This window comes from Nematolebias whitei, chromosome 3 (assembly GCF_014905685.2).
Source record: "Nematolebias whitei isolate Nwh7 chromosome 3, NemWhi1, whole genome shotgun sequence".
Classification (NCBI taxonomy): Eukaryota; Metazoa; Chordata; class Actinopteri; order Cyprinodontiformes; family Rivulidae; genus Nematolebias; species Nematolebias whitei.
This window is the reverse complement of record NC_056500.1, coordinates 23,516,016-23,536,193: the sequence shown is the minus strand read 5'-3', so window position 1 is coordinate 23,536,193 and position 20,178 is coordinate 23,516,016. Positions and strand designations below refer to the sequence as shown.

Genomic DNA, 20,178 nt, shown 5'->3' with positions numbered 1-20,178 from the left:
ATATATAAAGGCTTTAGAAACCCTTCCCACAGTCTTGCAATCTTCTAAACTCTTAAACCTACATAATTTTAACAACATACGGATATGTACTGTACAGCAGCTACAGCAAATTTTTATATGAGTACTCACCAGCTCGGTTCTGGTTGGGCTCGATTCTGTTCGACTACCCTGTAGCATGACGAAGCCCACCACACAATCCAGATTGATGTGCACATGCTGCCACTCCAGGAAGGACACGCTGCACGCAAGGCTGCCCACCTCTAGCCCAGTTCGGATCAGCACTGTGTGACCAGAATCAGGCCTAACCCTGTTGCCGTCTGTCCCCTGCAGCCCCCAGGATCTGGGTCACACTGAGTCCGGATCAACTGCAGCCCAGATACTCACCGGTGAATGAGTTCAACTTCAGCATTATTTGTGATTTTCCTGCCAGTTCTGTGAGCTTATCGTTACTTCTAACTTTGCGTTGCACAACTTTCCCTCCATTTGCAGAAAGCAGCAGCTGGAAGCGGTGTTGACTTCTGGGAAGTGAACTGATGGCTTATAGATAACGTAGTTCTTTTGACTGGCAAACAGTGTAAGCTTATTGAAAGAAAACTACAAGAAAGCAGTGGCTGGAAGCAGAGTTGACTTCTGGGAAATGAGCTGATGGTTTGGGTAACGTAGTTCTTTTGACTGGCAAAATAGTGTAGGCTTATTGAGAGAAAACTACAAAACTTTTGTCATGTACAGTCTTACAGTGATGTACAGTACTTTAAAAACCCACGAAAGAGCGAGTTTGCCAAAGTCGAACCACAAAGTAACGAGGGACTACTGTATTGCCATGTGCCAGGAGGTGAAGCATTTGCTCTTTCTCACCACTACAAGGTGCTAAAAGCTAACAACTGGAAGAATTAACTTTTAAGTTGCATTTATACTTTTCTTTTGAATTTTTTTATGATAACATGTTATATTATGATGTTATATATTAGAGCTTGACTGACATATCGGTAGGTCCGATATTTTATGCCGATATAGGTCTTTGGGGACATTTCAGTATCGGTGATAATGATCCCATTATTCACCGATTTAAGCACTTCTAATTTTCACCCCTAAAAAGCAGGAACCTAGCCGTAATAGTAAAATGTATCCAGCAGATGGATGGTAGCTGTGTTTATTCCATCCTTTGTCTTCTTCACATTGATGTGAAGGTTGTTCTTCCTGCACCAGCTCTCCAAGTATTCCACTTTCTGCCTGTAGTTGGACTCATCATTGTTTTTGATGCAACTAACCACTGCTGTATTGTCTGCAAACTTTGTAATTTGACAGCCTGGATGGGTCGGTGCACAGTCATACATTAGCAGAGTGAACAGGAGGGGGCTCATCACACATCCTTGGGGGGAGCCAGCACTGAGGGTTATGTAGGAGGAGAAGTCCTTCTGCTCCAGGCGGGTGAGAGCAGTGTGGACCACAGTGGAGATGGTGTCTTCTGTAGATCGATTCTCACAGTATGCGTACTGATGAGGGTCCTCATTGATGTTGATGTTAGCTTTGATCTGGGTCATGACCAGTTTTTCAAAGCATTTGGCAACTATTGGGGTGAGGGCTACAGGCCGATAGTCATTCAGACCAGTCACTGTAGAGCTCTTTGGAACTGGGATAATGGTGGCAGTCTTGAGGCAGCTGGGAACTGTTGCCAGGGCAGAGGAGGTGTTAAATATGTCGGCCAGCACCTTGCAGAGCTGATCGGCACAGTATTTCAACACCTTCCATGGGAAGTTGTCCGGGCCAGTTGCCTTGTGTGAATTAATCCTCCTGAAAGTAGTCCTTACTTCTGCTGAGGTCACGCTGAGGAACTCTTCTTCAGTGATAAGGTGAGTCTGGTGCTGGGTGGTCTGATTGGGTCCTCAAAGCATGTGTAGAACCTGCTGAGAGCATCAGGCAGTGATGGCAGGCAGCAACATGTACTGTTTCCCATTGCTAAACTCCCTTACTTTTAATTATTGCTCTTTTTAAATTCATACATCTTTTTAAAATTCATTTTGTTTTTCTTTCTGTTTTGTTCATTTTCCAAAAGTGTGGAATGATTCATTATTCCACAAAGTAAGAAAAAGACAATAATCCAGAGAATAATTAAAGATTGTCATAGAAGGAAAAATGCTTGTTTATGAAACATGTGGTTTGTTAGTATTTGTTTCATGTGCTTAATTGCTGTTTTTGACATGCACATTTAGTGACTCAAACATAATTCATAAATGGATTATTTGCTGGAATTCCATCTATACTCTCCAAAATTTGACACTTCTGTCTTTTATATTGCAGAGTACAGCTTTTTTACTCCATCACACACTTTCTCTTTTTTGGATTTACAAAGACAGGACTGATACAGTTGACAAGTTTGTGCTCTCTTGGTTCAAGACCACCTCATCAACATTTATTCATTACATATTTCAAACATCTAAAGAAATTCAAACAAGCTAACTCTACAGCTAAGTACCTGCCCAGATATAATGCCCTGCAAGGTCAATTACTGCAGTATACATACATGTTAATATATTCTTAGTTCATGTTGCTCCCACCCTGGTTTGACTCTGTCTTTCTGTTTTCTTTACACTTGCTAATGAATTTTTGGAGTCCTGTGCTCAAACTGCAGACTATCCATGTGCCTTTCTCCTTCCAGCTTTGTTCTTATAAAGCTTTTATGCAATCACAATTGGAGTTTCTCACGCAGGCATGAGACAAGTTGTGAAAAAAATAAATCCAAAAAACCAGAACTTGCAGTAGTAAAATCTGTGGGATAAAAGAGTCAGTGTTTGTTGCTTTGAAGATGCCTGCTTGCAAAAGATTGGTATGGCAGCGTGAGAAGGCCATTTCAGTATGAGAACACCCACTCTGTCATTCAACACATGCACACACCACACAAACACACACACACACGCACACACACACTCTGCTAAAGGTTTCTTCCTCATGAGAGAGTTTTTCCTTTCCACTGTTGCCTTCATGCTTGCTCAAGATGAAAGTTCTGCAATGGAAAATTTGTTCTGTAAATTCAAAGCAGTCTGCTCCTCAGATAAATGGTATTAAATTATTTTTATAATGTTTTTGTTCATTGCTCTGAGATGACTTTTGTTGTGACTTGGAACTATATAAATAAACTGAATTCTTACAACATTATAAAGGGGAAGACGTTCGCAATAAAGCATATTGTGCAGTGGTGGGATGTAAATAAGTACAAGTACATTGTTACTGTACTTAAGTACATTTTTTATGTATCTGAACTTTACTTAAGTAGAGTTAAATGTGGGGACTTTCGACTTTTACTCCACTAAATTTTACATTAAGTACCTGTATTTTCTGCTACACTACATTTCTATAATGCATTGTGTTACACGTTACATTCACATTGAGTTTTTTTTATTTGTTCGTTACTTTGAAAGTAACCAATGGCGACAGGGGAGTTGGTCCATTGAATCATCTGTCACTAGAACTTGATTTATGTTTGGACAGTTGTTGTCCTGTTGAGCTCTCTGCATTGTCAAAAATAATATCTTCATCCAAAAAATTAACATGTCTTCAAGATCCCATCCCATCCAGGCTGTTTAAAGATATATTTCCCCTAATTAATATCCACATTTTGGATTGGCTTAATTAAACTTTAATAAATGTTTACATACCACAGCGCTTTAAGGTTGCTGAAATTAAACCTTTACTTAAGAAGCCTAATCTTGATTCAGGAATTCTGTCCAATTATAAGCCTACATCTAATCTAACATTGGTCTAAAAAAATCTTGAAAATTTCAGTTATGTGAACATCTGAATAGAAATAATCTGTTTGAGGTGTTTCATTCAGGGTTAAGAGCTCATTATAGCACAGAAATATCACTGATGAAAGTTACTAATGATATTCTCATAGCCTCAGACAATGGACTCATGTCTATACTTGTCATGTAAGACCTCATTGCTGCATTTGATACAGTTGAATACAATATTCTATTACAGAGACTTGAATATGACATTGGAATTACAGGAATGGCTCTGAAATGGTTTAAATCATGCTTATTTGATAGATTCATGTTTGTAAGTGTAAATAATGAATCTTTTTCATACACCAAAGTTAGTCATGGAGTTTCTCAGGGTTCAGTGTTTGGGCCAGTATTCTTTACTTTACATATGCTTCCATTAGGTAAAGTTATTAAACAGTATGGGATACATTTTCATTGTTATGCTGAAAATACTCTATTTGTTTATGAAACCCGATGGACCCCATCAGTTACTTAGATTAAAAGCATGTCTCAAAAACATAAAAACCTAGATGACCCTTTATTTTCTGCTTTCAAACTCAGACAAGACAGAGGTTGTGTTTTTTGGAACTGAGCATCTTAGAAATAAATTTTACAGTCTTTCACTTCTTCTGGATGGCATTAATTTGGCCTTCAGTTCTAATGTTAAAAACCTAGGTGTTATTTTTGATCAGGACATGTCTTTTAACCCCCATTTAAAAAGTTACCGGACCTGCTTCTCTTCACTTGTGCAATATCACAAACATTATTAGAAACATCTTCTCTAAAAATGATGCAGAAAAACTGGTTCATGTATTTATCACATCTAGACTGGACTATTGCAAGTGTTTATTATCTGGGTGCCCAAAAACTTGTTTAAAAAGTATTCAGCTGATCTCAAAAGACTACAGCCAGAGTTTTAATGAGAGTTGGTAGGAGAGATCACATTTCTCCAATTTTAGCTTCTCTCCATTAGCTCCCTGTCAAATTCAGAACTGAATTCAAAATCAAACAAAGGCAAACAAAATCAAAACACAAAGCTCTCAGCAACCTAGCTCCATCTTATATTACATATGCTATTGTTCCATATTTTCCTAACAGAGCTCTTCACTCTCATACTGCAGGTTTACTTGTGTTTCCTAGAGTTTCCAAAAGTTGAATTGGAGGCAAAGCTTTCAGTTATCAGGCTCCTCTGATGTGGAACCAACTTCCAGTTTCTGTCCATGAGGCTGACACATTGTCTACTTTTAAGATTAGGCTTAAGTCTTTCCTTTATGAAAAATCCTTTAGTTAGAGTTGGCTTGGGTTTCCTGAGTTATCCCTTAGTTTTGCTCCTATAGGTTTAGACTGCTGGAGGACAAATTGACCACATTTCCTCACTCTGCTGCTGTCTTTACTTGGTCTAATCTACTTGTTTGTATTTGTAATTATTTCTCTTCTTAACGTGTTTTTTTTTTTTGTCTTTCCTCCAATAAAAGGTACACCTGGACCTGTTTCCACTGTTGCCCATTTTTTTCATTCATTCAACCTTTATTTATACAGGCTAGTCTCACTGAGCCAAGATGACTCATTTACCTATTTTAAAAAAAGTACACAGATGAGGTACAGAAAACAATAGACAATCATATAAAAAGCTTACCAGTAAAATGAAAAAGTAAAGAGAAGAAATTATATAAAAACAAAACAAAAAACAGATACATTATAAAGTGATGTAAAATACTAAAAACAAGAGCATGTCTGTGTTGGTTTTTACCATGATCTTGGCAGATGTTTAAAATCTCTTAGAGTGGTCAAAATTGACAACTTCAGATCTTTTTGCAAGATGTTCCAGGTTACAGGAGCAGAGTAAGAGAGTCAGAGTCAGAGTCAGAGTCAGAGTTTCTTTATTGTCATTCGCACCTCATGTGGTACATGTGGTGGAGCGAAATTATGTACACAGGGTCCCAGTTACATCCAACAATAAAATGTATAAGAAAAACAGTAATAACATCTAAGATATGAACTAAGAAAAACATCAACTAAATATACACTAAGCACTCATAACATAAAACATTGAACATCACCACAAACATGAACATGAGTCTGTGAGCAGATGTGCACGCATGAACACATCAACATTGAAACAGATCAGCAGCAACATGAAACAGATCAGCAGCAACATGATATGGTTTTTCACAGTGATTATTCTAGTTAGAGATTCATGAGTCTAACAGCCTCAGGGTAGAAGCTGTTCCTCAGTCTAGTGGTTCTACACTTAATGCTCCTTAACCTCCTTCCTGAGGGGAGTGGGGCAAAAAGTGTGTGTGCTGGGTGGGTGGGGTCCTTCATGATGCAGGTGGCCCTCTTCCTGCATCTGGAGGTGTAGATGTCTGTGATGGTGGGGAGGCTGATTCCAACAGATTTCTGTGCAGCCTTCACCACTCTCTGCAAAGCTTTTCTTTCTGCAGCTGTGCAGCCTCCATGCCACACATTGATGCTCGAGCACAGGATGCTCTCCACTGCACACCTGTAGAAGGAGGTGAGGACTGAGCTTCCCAGACCAGCTCGCCTCAGCCGTCTGAGGAAGTAGAGTCTCTGATGAGCTTTCTTGATCAGGCTGGTGGTGTTGTTGCTCCAGCTGAGGTTGTCATTCATGTGTACACCCAAGTACTTGTAGCTGGAGACCACTTCCACCGCAGATCCTCTTATGTTCAGGGGGGTGTAGGTGTTTTTGTTCCTTCTGAAGTCCACAATCATCTCCTTTGTCTTCTTCACATTGATGTGAAGGTTATTCTCTCTGCACCAGCTCTCCAGGTGTTCCACCTCCTGCCTGTAGCTGGACTCATCATTGTTTGTGATGCATCCCACCACCGCTGTATCATCTGCAAACTTTACAATGTGACAGCCTGGATGGGTAGCTGCACAATCATATGTGAGCAGAGTAAACAGGAGGGGGCTCAATACACATCCCTGAGGAGAGCCAGTGCTGAGGGTTATGGTGGAGGAGGAGAGGTTGTGGATCCTCACTAACTGTGGTCTGTTTGTTAAAAAGTCTAGTACCCAGTTGCAGATGGAGGGGCTTAGTCCTAGTGTGGATAGTTTGTCCATCAGGGTTTGGGGGATCATGGTGTTGAAGGCGGATGTGAAGTCCACAAAGAGCATACGGACGTAAGAGTTTTTCTGCTCCAGGTGGTTGAGTGCAGTGTGGACCACAGAGGAGATTGCATCCTCTGTTGATCGGTTCTCACGGTATGCGTACTGATGAGGGTCCTCGTTGATGTTGATGGTTGTTTTGATGTGAGTCATGACCAGTTTTTCGAAGCATTTAGCGACTATCGGGGTGAGGGCCACTGGCCGATAGTCATTCAGACCAGTCACTGTAGAGCTTTTTGGGACTGGGATGATGGTGGCAGTCTTCAGGCAGGTGGGAACTGTCTCCAGGGTAAGTGAGGTGTTAAAGATGTCTGCCAGCACCTCACAGAGCTGATCAGCACATTCCTTCAACACTTTTCCGGGGATGTTGTCTGGGCCAGTTGCTTTGTGCGGATTAATCCTCCTGAAGGTACTCCTTACTTCTGCTGAGGTCACGCTGAGATGCTCTTCATCCGGTGGTGAGGTGAGTCTGGTGCTGGGAGATGTCTAATTCGGTACTCTGCAAGTAATTGTGTTCTGAGAGCGCACGCTGTAGCCGCACTCACGGAGGAGATATATGAAGGCAACAGACCAAGAAGTGCTTTAAAGATGAAAATGTACCAGTGAGAGAGTCTGCGTGAAGTCAATGATTACCAGTTAACCAGTGAATACTGGATTTTGCTTGCTCAGGATGGGAGACTGCAATGAAGTGAAGATTCACAATGCAATCTGCTGGCTTCCTTAGATAGATAACTTTTACTAATTGTTATTTTTATATTTGTGAATGTTTTTGTACAGTGCCCTGAAACAACTTCTCTTTTGACTTTGCATTATGAATTAACTGAATTGAATTCTTATGGGTCCCAGGCTCCATAAGGAATAGTTAGTTGGTCCTCACAATGTTGTATGTGTTGGAAAAATGAACCTTACAAGGTAACACATACACATCTCCACACACATGTTCTTACTACCTCGTGGGAACCAATGAGATACACACACAGACACGCACACACACACAAATGTGTGCATCTACTTAAATGCAGAGCAATGTTTGCAATTTTTCCTCTCTCGCCTTTTTTTTCTTTCTTTCTTTGCCTTCGCTTCACTGACTGACATGCTTTCTCATTCAATGCCAGGACAAACTGAAGCACCATGGTTACAGCCACATAGATGTTCTCTCCCCAGGAGACAGACAATATTGAAATAACAACTCCCTTAGCGACACAACCAACCATGTATTCATCCACATGTGTGTTGTCTGGAGCCATTTGCCATGCAAAAGAAACTGTTGAAGCTTTCAGGGTTACAATAATCCCTGCAAATGTGTGGTTGTGCATTGGTAGATCCTGACCAGGAGATTTTGCACAATTTAATTCACAGTTTTTTTTTCCCATTACCAAAAGACCCAAGTCTCAGTTTTGCAAATTAAATAAGTTAGCCACTATAGGAAGATTTATCCTCTCTGGTCTTTCATCAAACTTCAATAATATATTTACTTTAAATCAATCATGAATCTTGCATTAGATGAAAACAAGCTGATATCAAGTGTAATTAAATATGAATGTAGAATAGCAAAGAAGTTGGATTTTTTCATGAACTAAAATAGTCACAGGTTTGTGGCTTATTGTGATTATTTGCCTCTGGTGGGGTAAAAACAACAAAAGAGGCATACCTGTAAAAAGAAAAACACTGGAGGAAACATGTCAGGACAGAATGAATAAGTTCAGACAGCTCTGATACAAAAGGAGAAAAGTGCAGAGATTTGGCTCTGACAGAAAGAGGAGGATGGAGTAAATTTTCAAGTGCAGGAGGAGAAAGAGCAAATATAAGAAAAGTAAAAAATCAGAAAGGGGCTGTGGGTCATCAGAAAGTAAAACACACATATATTTAGTCAGTTATCTTTCTTTATTAAAAACATGTAGACCAAAACAAACAGACGTCCACAACATGGGTTAACATTGAGCTTAGATGAAAAGTGTGGAAAAGTCACAAGTTTGGGCTTAGAGCTTGGTTATGATTATCCCACCGGAAAGGTTACCTGGAGTTTAAACATTTAATACACATAGCATAGGCATTTCTGATTGAGAAAACATGATTGCATGAATTACAACCCACAATTTCACATTGGCTTCTATTGGTTATGCAGCTGCATTGGCCTTCAGCTGCTCTACAAATCATCTGATGCTCTTCCAGCAGTATTTTCCTCAGTGGAGCTTTTGGTAATTAGACACATAGACACAAATCAGTCTAGTTTAGTTTGAAGATATAATGCTTAGCTGAGACTGTCATATAAAGTACCATGTAGAACTGTGTGAATCTGCTGCAACACAATAAATAAAGTAAAAAAAAAAAAGTCTACTGGTTCTTGCTCAACAATGACTGACAGCTCAGTCTTGGTTGCCAAGCCAGCCAGAGGTGGTGTGGGATTGCAGCGGTTGTGTGAGAGTGGAGGTTAAACCCTGGTGTCTAATACAGCTGTGGAGATTTTTTTTTTTGGGGGGGGGGGGGGGGGGTGTGACGCTGGCAAGTGGCTACACTATACATTTTTTCTAAAGAGGGTTTACTTTTGGTTTTAATGGGTGTTATAAATTTACAGCACCCTTGTACTTGTCAAAAAGAGAGTTTTTCTCTTCCTTCATCTGTCTTTTTATTTCTCCATTCTCTTCCTCCTTGATGGAAAAGTCATAGGAACTTTGTCATGTCTTCTGTGGTCTGGCATGGTCAGAGAGTATGGAACGTGTATAAAACTAAAACAAACAGCTTGTTTTTCTTTGCATGTTAAGTTTGCATTAACTGTGCTGTGAATACTCAATTTGTGCATGCAGAAAGTCTTAGCATCCTTCCCATTTCTGTGTCTTCCCCTGCAGGTACTATTTGCTTTGAACCAGACACTGCTGCAGCATGAGGGCGTCCGAGCAGGCAGCCTGCAAGGCTCCTACACCACTGAAGATCTCATCATACACTACAACTGTGGCGACCTCAGCTCTATCATCTTTAACCATGACACCTCGCAGGTTTGTTACTTTTGGTCCTCTTAATGATCTACTTGGAAATAAAGGACAAAAAGCAATCTCTTGTCTATTTCCTTAAAGTAGAATTTGAGTTAAAATTTTCCATTTTGCATCAGCTTTCTGCAGAAAAACTAGTAATTCAAAACAGCTGTTTTTTTTAGCGTTTCACCAATAAAACCATACAGAACATAAAATGAACCACCTGTCCAGCTCATTACAAATTTTCTGAGGCTTTTATTTAGGTTTTCCAAAAAACACAACATTAGATATCATATCTCTTCTTTTCCCAATTACAAAGCTGTATGTACTCCAATAACAATCAGCTGCAGTTGACATTTTTCTCAATTAGTAAAGCTGTTGCCAAAAAAGTGTAGGATATTAAACCTCCTAAATGCTATGATAACACTGCACTGTACTGTCTTGATAACAGCTCATTCAGATATCTGCGGTGAGACACATAGAGCTTTCATCACATACAGTAGAATCAATATCGCCGATACTAGCCAGAATATTACCTAGTATCAGTATCGGACCAGAAATCCTGGTATCGAACAATACTACACATTTCATGCAGCGTACCAATGATCCCGCCCACTCCTATCTGATTGAGCAAAAATAAAATGCTTAATCCAATATAAAACAAAACTGAACAAGATTGACACTTAGCACAACTCAAAGAGTAGGTTGTAACCTGCCATGTGGCATTTACCCATGTGCAGCACTCCTCAAACAAACTTACGAATGACATTCAAGGAATGTAGTAAAAATGACAACTGCCTGTTTCAGTCTGCTTAAACTAGATTTTCTTGACCAAATAAAATGTTTTTTTAAAAGATACATTTTTAAATGATAAGAGTTTTTATCTTTCATATTTATTCAACTTTTATCACATAGATTTTTTTTTAAAAACTGAAATGATATTACTATGAATTTAGTTCAATACTTAGTTTGTACTATAAAACAAACTGGACTACACTATCAATATATACTTCATACACTCAATGTATCATATTGCCAGTAAATTATCTAAAAAGGTGTTCACATCATTTGTATTCCAACAACTGGTCATAAATATACACAAAACCCAATATAACATGATTTATTGTTACAGTTTGGTTATGAGAACTACTAGATGAAAAATAAAATTAAAGAAAGACATTAACAATAAAACAAAGATTCACCTTTCTTAGAGCTAGCCATATTGTTAAACAAATGCTGATCTCATTAACATTTTTTAAAGAAGTTCACATTGTCTGCCATATTGCGTGCCAAGGGTTTAAGATATTGCAATCAGTTAAGTCTCAGCGTATAAGTTTTGGATGGCTCTCAGCTACTACCACATCAAATTTCAAGCTCAATATGTGTCAAATTTATTAAGTTATAGACAATGTTGTGTTTGCTAAGGTCATCTTAAATTGTGCTGACTACAAACGTTGATCAGTTATAGAGGTACATCCAATGGTTACTTTCTGAGACTCTTATGAAATTCCATTCAGATGTTCATGGTATACAGAAGTTTGTTAATACATAAGTACTGTAAAATATACCAGTACAATTCTGTGTAAAAATTAATCCCCTTAAATATTTTTTCAGGAAATCTTAAGGGAATGATAAACCAGTTTGCAATAAATTTAATATCATGGTATTTTTGGACAATAGAGAAAACCATAACTTAAAGTGTTTTAGGCAGTTAAGCTCAACTACTAACAGCTTAAGTCTAAAAACATCTGCACCACTTTCCAAAACCCCAAATCTGTCAAGACACTGGATTTAAGTTGGCATACTTTCATACCCAATACTCTGCCATTACATAATCATCACCTCAAGCTTTTAGGCTTGTACATTAGTTCCACACATCTGCACATTGCCACATTATTACTTCTCAGCCTCAAGTTACTTGATAGCCTTCCACTTTAATAGCTGTAGCTGAAAACACACTATTGCATCTCCCCTGTCACCAAACACCAAGTCAGCTTTTCTAAATGTTAACGCTTCCTCCGTCTGTTAGACTATTCAGTACATAGTACATATACACACATGGTGAAGGCCCACATGCAGCTGCCATTTTATAGTCCTAAATGCAGATTTACTCAAAAGCCCACCATCTACAGTGTTGTGTGGAGGTCTTAGACTACAAGTTTTTAAAATTTGTACTTCAGAAGGTAAACTTTCTGGTATTTCTTTTGCCTTAGCATTAGATTATGAGGCGTTGAAAAAGTCCTAATGTATTATGAAAGCTGCTTAAAAAAATATATCAAGTTTCATTTTAAATCTATAATTTTCAGATTTTTTTCAACAAGTATGAAGGATTAAACAAATGAATAAATTATTATTACATACAACCACATACAATTATTTAAACTGATTTATTAGTCAGCATAAACCCTCCTAATTGATTCTTAACTAACACAACTTGCAACCTCTATCCATCACTTGACTCCTGAGGCTCCGCAGTTTTCATTAGATTAGTGATCACAAACTGGTGGCACAAGGACCAAATCCAGCCTGTATATAGGTATACAGGTATACAGGTATATTTATTTGCACAGACCTTTGTAAATTCTCAGTGTAGCATATAAAAAAATCTACATTAATCTTCTTACCTGCACATGCATACATTGCATTGCTTTATTGTTGTGCTCCTATTAAAAATAATAATAATTACAGCTCGATTTTGGTTATTTTTCTTTAAGTGGTCTTACCAGAAATACCCCAAGACTCCCATTTAAAAGGGTCTTAACAGATATTTTTTGCCCCATATTGTTTTGTATATTTGATGTATAATTGAAAAAGTCTTCACTGTATTTAAGATGGATTTTCAACATGGAGGCTTTTAAAGTCTCATCCCCTCATAGTGTCTCTCTTCCTTTCAGCTTCCTCCCTTCATTAACAGATCCCTGCCAGCACATGACCGAATGACAGCCCAGCAGATTGACAGCTACTTCCGCCAGGAGCTCATCTACAAACGCAATGAGCGAATGGCGCGACGTGTGTCAACACTTTTGCAGAGGAATCCCAACCAGACTTACTTTTTTGCATTTGGTGCAGGTAAGTCAGTCTCTGACATATATAGAATTTGTATAGTGAGGTATTTTTCATTGTAAAATGGTGGACATATTGTTTGTGCTTATGCACCAAACATCAGTTCAGATTATCCAACCTTTCTGTAGTCTCTGGATGGTGTCTTGGAAGGTGTGCCATCTGGGATTCCCTCATTCTACTGCTATTGGACTTCTGTGCTAGGCATGGATTGTCCATAGCGAACACCATTTTTGAGCAAAACGTTGTTCATAAGTGTACTTGGTACCAGGCCACTAGCCAAAGGTCAATGATTGATTTTGTAATTGTGTCATTGTACCTGCAACCCTATATCTTGGACACTCAGGTGGTGAAGAGAGGGGCAGAGCTGTCAATTGATCACCACATAGTGGTGATTTGGATCCGGTGGCAGGGGAGGCTGTTGGACAGACCTGGTAAACCCAAATGCACAGTGAGTGTGAATTGGAAATGTCTGGTGGAGCCTTTGGCCTGTGTGGCTTTCAACTCACACCTCCGGGAGAGTTTTTCACACATCTCAAGGGAAGTTGGGGACATTGACTCTGAATAGGCCATAAGTTGTGGCTCCGAGAAACTGTGGCCTGAAGGTCACTGATGCCTGTCGGGTGGCAACAAAAGGGTCCACTGATGGACACCAGCGGTGATGGAGGCCATCAAGCTTAAAAAGGAGGCCTTCATGACTTGGTTCTTCTGGGAAACCCCTGAAGCAGCTGGAAGGTACAGGGTGGTTAGAAGGACTGTGGCTTCAGTGGTTGTGAAAGTAAAAACTGGGGCATGGGAGGAATTCTCGGAGGCCACAGAGAAGGACTTTTGGTCGGCCTCGATGAAGTTCTGATAAATGGTTTGGTAACTCAGGAAAAGAAAGTGGGCCCTATCCCTGGCTGTGCTTGGTATGGATAGGGAACTGTTAACCTAAACTGAAGATTTTGTTGAGTGGTGAAAGGAGCACTTTGAGGATCTCCTTAATCAATCCATCATGTACCCCTTTCAGGCCAAGAACATCAGCGTGCAATAGGCGGTTCACAGCCAAGTGTGAAGCAGCTGGAACAAGAGTAATTTCCTCTAAGTCTGAAGCCATGGTTCTCGACAGAGACAGGTGGAATGCCCCCTCTGGGTTGAGGGGTGGGGGTGGGGGGTTGCCTCAGCTGGAGGAGTTCAAGTATCTGGGCATCTTGTTAACGAGTGACGTAAGAAGGAGCAGGAGATGGATCGAGAGATTGTAGTCTCATCCTCATTAATGATGGTGTTGCTTAAGTCAGTCGTGGTGAAGTGAGAGCTGAGTCAAAAGTCAAAGTTCTCAATTTGCTGGTCTGTCTACATTCTGACCCTCACCTATGGTCATGAGGTTTGTATCAAGACTAAAATAACTAGATCTGGAACACAATGGGCTTCCTTTGTAAGGTGGCTGGGCTCAGCCTGGGTGAAGAACGCCATCATCTTGATGGAGTTCGAAACAGAGCCGCTGCTCCTCCTCATTGAAAGGACCAGTTGAGGTGATTGAGACATCTGATTAGGATGGCTCCTGGATGCCTCCCTTTGGAGGTTTTCCAGGCACATCCCACTGGTAGGAGGCACCGGGGAAGTCCCTGAAGTTGCTGGATGGTGCATCTTCTCAGGTAAAGGGAGGGAGGGATGGAAAATAAAAAGATCAGGCTTACTTTGATTTGGAGTGATGATTCTGTCAAGCTAATGTGTGTTTGTGGTGAACAAATTTGTTCTTAATTGTGCTTGAAAGTAAAACTTCAAAAAAGACACAATGATAATGGCAGTCAGTGGTTCCCAGATCTATGGCATGCGAAATCTATGTACATACATGCCAGAGCACTCAAACCCACACTTGCCCAGGAGTCTCAATTACAATCAGCATTCCTGGCTAATGCTGATTATGTTTCCTGAATTGTGTGATGTGTCCTGGGGGTAGCATGTTTGTGTGTGTCTTCATGCACAAAGACATGTTGTACAGTGCTTTAGCATAAATAAACAGGTGGTGGGTGGGTGGGTATCTGCATGTCTGTTTACTGTACAACTGAGTTTCTGTTTGTGAACATGAAAAAGGCTGCCTCCACCTCTGGGCTATGTGTGTATATGAATTTAATTATGTGTGACTTTGTGCAAGTGTGCACCACAGTGTGTGATTAATGCTGAATGCCTGGTTCCTTTTTTTCCTCCCAGTGCTTTTTGTGATGTTTGGACAGAACACTGTTGCACTAACTGTGAAGTGTCTGTGCTGATGTGTAGTAAATGAACATTGTAATTAAGCCTGGAGTGTGTTCTTTGACTCTGAAGAGGGAAATGATGTAGAAATATGTTATATGTAAATATGATTAAGTAAACATTAAAGATAATCACTTCTTATATTCAACACTGAACCAGTAAAAGTTGTTTGAAAGCTAGGATCCTCTGTCATGTGAGAATAAAATGCCATTAGGGAGGTGGTGAGAAAAATAGAGGGAAATTTTAAAGAATCATCCATATTTTCATTTATTGATTTATGTACATGTTTGGGTGGGATGTGATCTATCAAAAGAAAATAAACTTCACATGATGTTCAGGACATATCCCATTTCTTTCCTCCCCACACTTTTCAGCACTGCTTTTTTAATGTGCTTATTGGAGAAAGGGGTGTCTTTTCATTTTGAGATGTAAAGTAAAAATAACAGAATATTAAAAGACAGCTGAAGTTTTCCTGTGCACCCAGCATGGACACATAAAAATTCCAGTTAGTCCAGCAGCATAAATGTTCTGTGAACATGTGTGTCAGGTCACCTAAAGGCTGCAGACTTGTGTGTGTTACAAGACTGACAGCTAGTGTGAAGTGACAGGAACCATTACAGTTAGCCTGCTGGATGAGCTCATTCAAGCTCACACACGCACACACACCCACACACACACCAGGAGGTATTTTTTATATACTGTACATGTATAATTTATATAATGTACTGCTACATATACATGTATCAGTGCATATTTTTCAGCATGCAAACACAGAAATAGCCCTAAGCAGTCAGTAAACATCTGCATGTGATTATAGTTTTATTTAATGCAACAGGAGCTCATTAGGAACTTGATACAGTGTTTGAAAAAACTCAGGACGTTAAAATAGAAATACTGATCAAATTAGATCATTTTTGTATTTTTATACTTTCATTATCGATGCAGTTTAGCTATTTCAGAATATTACAGATAAATAATGCAAGTAAACACATTTATGCCCTTTTATGGAAAATCTTCCATGTGGAGATACATATATGAAACTAGACACCGCAATAGAAGCAAAGATTAAACTCATTGGCTGCAGTGCTATAACTCCATCCATCCATGCATTTTTTTTACCCTCTTTTTCCATTCTGGATGACAGGGAACTGATGTCTATCTTCAGCAGTCACTGTGCAAAAGACAGGGGACACCTTGGACAGGTCTCCAGTCCCTCACAGGGCCGCATAGAGAAAAACCAAGACAAACAACCATTCACTCTCACTCACACCTAGGAATAATTTAGAGTTACCAATCAGCCTAACATGCATGTTTTTGGTCTGTGGGAGGAAACCAAAGAAAACACATGTGCACAGGGAGAACATGCAAACTCCACCCAAAATGCTGGGAGGCGATCTTGCAACCACACTGAGAGGTGACAGCTCTAACCACTGCTCTGCTATAACTCATAAATTATAAAAACACTTAATTGAGATGATGGTGTGAGGATTCATAATTTGAAATATTTTCCTTATACTTGAATATCACAATTAAACCTAAGATTTTTCTTAAACCTTTCCCAACAGTTTGCATATAAAGATGAAAGTTGCTCATTAGTAATAAATAAATGGTGCTGTGCACAGATTGAACCTTAAAGTTACAAGTTCACAAAAATTAAGATACTGTATAAAGTATTTTGTAAGTCAGACAAAATTACTTTTCTCAAGTGTTCAGTTATACATTGCTTCCTTTTTCTCATGTTTAAATTCTCTACTCAGAATGCTGATGCATGTCTTTATGGTCCTGTAAATGTCCCTGCTGGTCCCAGTTTCCCACCAGCCATGAAATTTGATCATCCACTGATACCAGGTTATGTGCCAACATGGACTACCAGAAATCTGGCTGTGCTGAAGTTTCGCTCAAAACTTTTAGAACCTGATCTTATAGTAAGGATAGTGTTTTAGCGAAGCTAAGAGAGCGCATAATGAATAGTAAATGGATCAGGGAGTGCAAAGGATATGATTCTCAGAAGATTATTGAAAAGTAAATATAGCCGAGGGAGGTGAGGTAGAGATATTTCTATTCACAAATGTGAACATGCAGCAATGTGATCATATAAAATCCAGTCTTTATAGTCAGAGCTCAAATCACATTAAAATAATGTGCGTGTGTAGCTGCAGGCATTGGGCGATAGACTTTCTTCTTGTGGATTGTAAAATAAAATATTTGTAACATGACACTTAAAACATTTTGTAACTGTGTCCCACAAAGGTTTTATATATTTTTTTTAGGAAACAGCTAACCTAGTATCATTCATCTTTTGTGTGTGTGTGTGTATGTGTGTGTGTTTATTGTAATATTTCTGGCAGACACATGTATTGAAGGTCATTCTAACTTCATTGGTTTTGGACCAGTCACTTTTACCAGGAGCAAAGAGCACAAAAAAGCAGGACTGTCAGAAACAAGCTAGGACAGCTTTCAGGCCAGAGCCTCCATAGTCACTAATGTCATCCAGTGGAAGAGTTTTATTCTAAAGGTAAATAAACTTTATGATGCGTGCATAAAACAGTTCAGGCAGGAAATTAATTTCTGCACAGCTCAGCACCTTGCACGCATGCCTCCCGCTCTACTTTCAGTGTACACCTCAACTTTTCTGGCAGTGAGGGAATTTGAATGAGAACTAAATGGGGGAGGGGGTCTGTTCTTTTTTCCTCCAATCTTCTATACATCATTTATTGCCCTTACTTTCATCAACAGGTTGTTAATATAAAACATAGGTCATTGAGTTCACACTCGTAAGACGATTAATGGCAGAAAGTAAAAATGGAGTTACAACGTTCGACCAACATTTCAGATATGATTTCAGTGTTAAAAGTACACCAGACATTTGTTTAATTAGTATTTTGTATGTGTTAGAGTAGTCTTGTTGTTATTCTTGTAATATTCTCTGCCTCTATATTCCCTCAGCTGTCCTAGTTTCCAGCCCCTCACTCACCACCAGATTCTCATCTGTTGTCATTACTCCTTCTATATTTACATCTTGGCTTGCCATAATCATCTCTTTATCTTTCCATGTTTCTAGCTGTAAACATCCCAATGGCAGTAAAGGGAGATTTGTTGTAATTGGAATGAATAAAAAATTAAATTACAGTAAATTAATGTCAGCTTACAGTCATATTAGATTTTTTATCATAGACCAGCAGTAGGACTTTTGCTGAGTGCAACATTGTTGAACTGATGTTTATCAAAGCCTTTTTATTCATATTTACATGTTGCTTTATTTTCCACTTTGTCTCTCCAAAGCCACTTCTCCTCTTTCTACACAGCATTGTGGTCACTGCTGTTCACCGTTACTGTTAGCATAATATAACGGGGGGCAATCAGAAGAACACACTTCAGCAATACGTAGCATTTTGAGTGTCGCCAAATTAAAACATCAGTTTCCCCTTTGAACAAACTGACACAATATCGCCAGATTGTAACAAAATCCGTTCTCTCATCAGCTCATTCAGTCACATAGAAAGTAAAAATGTAAACACAAGCACATGTGAGTTATTTGTGCTCAGGAGTGGAGGCTTGAGAGGGTATACAGAGTGTTTTGGGGCTTGGTGATGTGCTTCAGCAGGTTTTTATTTGCCAGTTTCCTGGCTGCATCTGCTGCCCATTCTTATTGAAAACATCCTGTGGAATTTCCTGACGCACACTTCCACAAGTGGCTGTGTACACTTGCCACTCAAATTCGAATGATCTCCACATTTATATCACCAAAAATAGCAACCCGTGTTAAATGTATGTGCAGTTTTGTTTGTTTTGAAATCTGCGCAACTTTTTACTGTATTTTGAAGTTGATATTCGTCCACATGTTTTGCAGTGTGAGTCTGTAACAGCGCCGGCAGAGTGGGTCCCATGTGTTTTGCAGCCACTTGTGGTGATGTGGTGTTGGAGTGGTGAACTGGGGGGAGCCTGGCAGCATGTCACTTTGTCTCAGAGACTCTTCCCCTCCTGGTGCACATTTGCTTTCTCAGCCCTTTTCCTCGTTTATCTGTCTGCCTTTCTGTCTCATCTTTAACTCGTCTGTGAGTCTCATGCCTCTGCTCTGTGGCTTTGCTCTGCTCTCTCAGCCCTTCACCTCCGTTGCTCTGTTGTCTTTCATTAAACTGCCACCATTTCTTGCCACTGTCTATCTTTGTCTCACTTCATGCATTTTTTTTTCTCTCCGTGCGTAGTTTTGAACATTTTATGACATGACAGAGATGCCACTTCTGCACGTCATGTGTTTAGGAATCCTTTGTTCTTTGCAGAATGGAAAGGAGGGCGATGGAGGGATAACTTTTGTACTTTACTGCAGACAGTTTTGTCTTAGCACACATTTAGGTTTATTTTTACCACAAGTGTGGTTTGACCTTTAGGGGTCTAGGGTTGTTTATGTGGAGTTAATCTGTTGTATCAGCTCTAGGATACTTTTACCCTGTCTTGGTGACCATTTTAAAATGTTCCTCAAACCTCTCTCACCTTATCTCTGTGCTACATTATGCTTTCCAGTTAATGTCTCTGCTTATCTTGAAGTAGTGCATGGCAAAAGACAAGTGGAAACAGCACCAACTTTGAAAAACAAAAGGTTGAGGAAACAGTCTGTCAGCAAGATGTATGGAGGGGTCATCTGTGTTCTCCTTGCACAGACTGGGTTTTGTATGTGGCAGATACTTTTTGTCTGGTGTATATGCCTTTTAAGTCGCTTGCTGGAAGAACCTCCTGGTACTTGAATTTTTAACCATATCTTCTCATTTTAATAGCAGGAACACTGCAGCTATAGAGAGGGAAAAATAAGACATGCAGACTGAACATGGTGGAATTGAAAGTGTAGTATGGCACACATGGACTGTCATTTAGCAGAACATCAATATAAAATGTTGGAGATTCAACTGATGAAAAGTATCTTGTAATATAAATATTCACCAAATGGACAATTGTGATGCTTTCCATAAAACGACATTGACATGCATATTTACAATCAAAGTAATGAGCAACTATTTTATGAGGAAAAACAT

General features: G+C 39.4%; 1 protein-coding gene across 1 annotated transcript in view; it reads left to right on the top strand.

Annotated features, from left to right (window-relative positions):
* trabd2b (TraB domain containing 2B) overlaps positions 1-20,178 on the top strand; it is a 108,510-nt gene that overhangs the window by 70,518 nt on the left and 17,814 nt on the right. The window contains exons 3-4 of the mRNA XM_037674690.1: positions 9,737-9,883; positions 12,754-12,928. Of these exons, the coding sequence (XP_037530618.1) occupies positions 9,737-9,883; positions 12,754-12,928 (322 nt within the window). The remainder of the gene's footprint in view (positions 1-9,736; positions 9,884-12,753; positions 12,929-20,178) is intronic.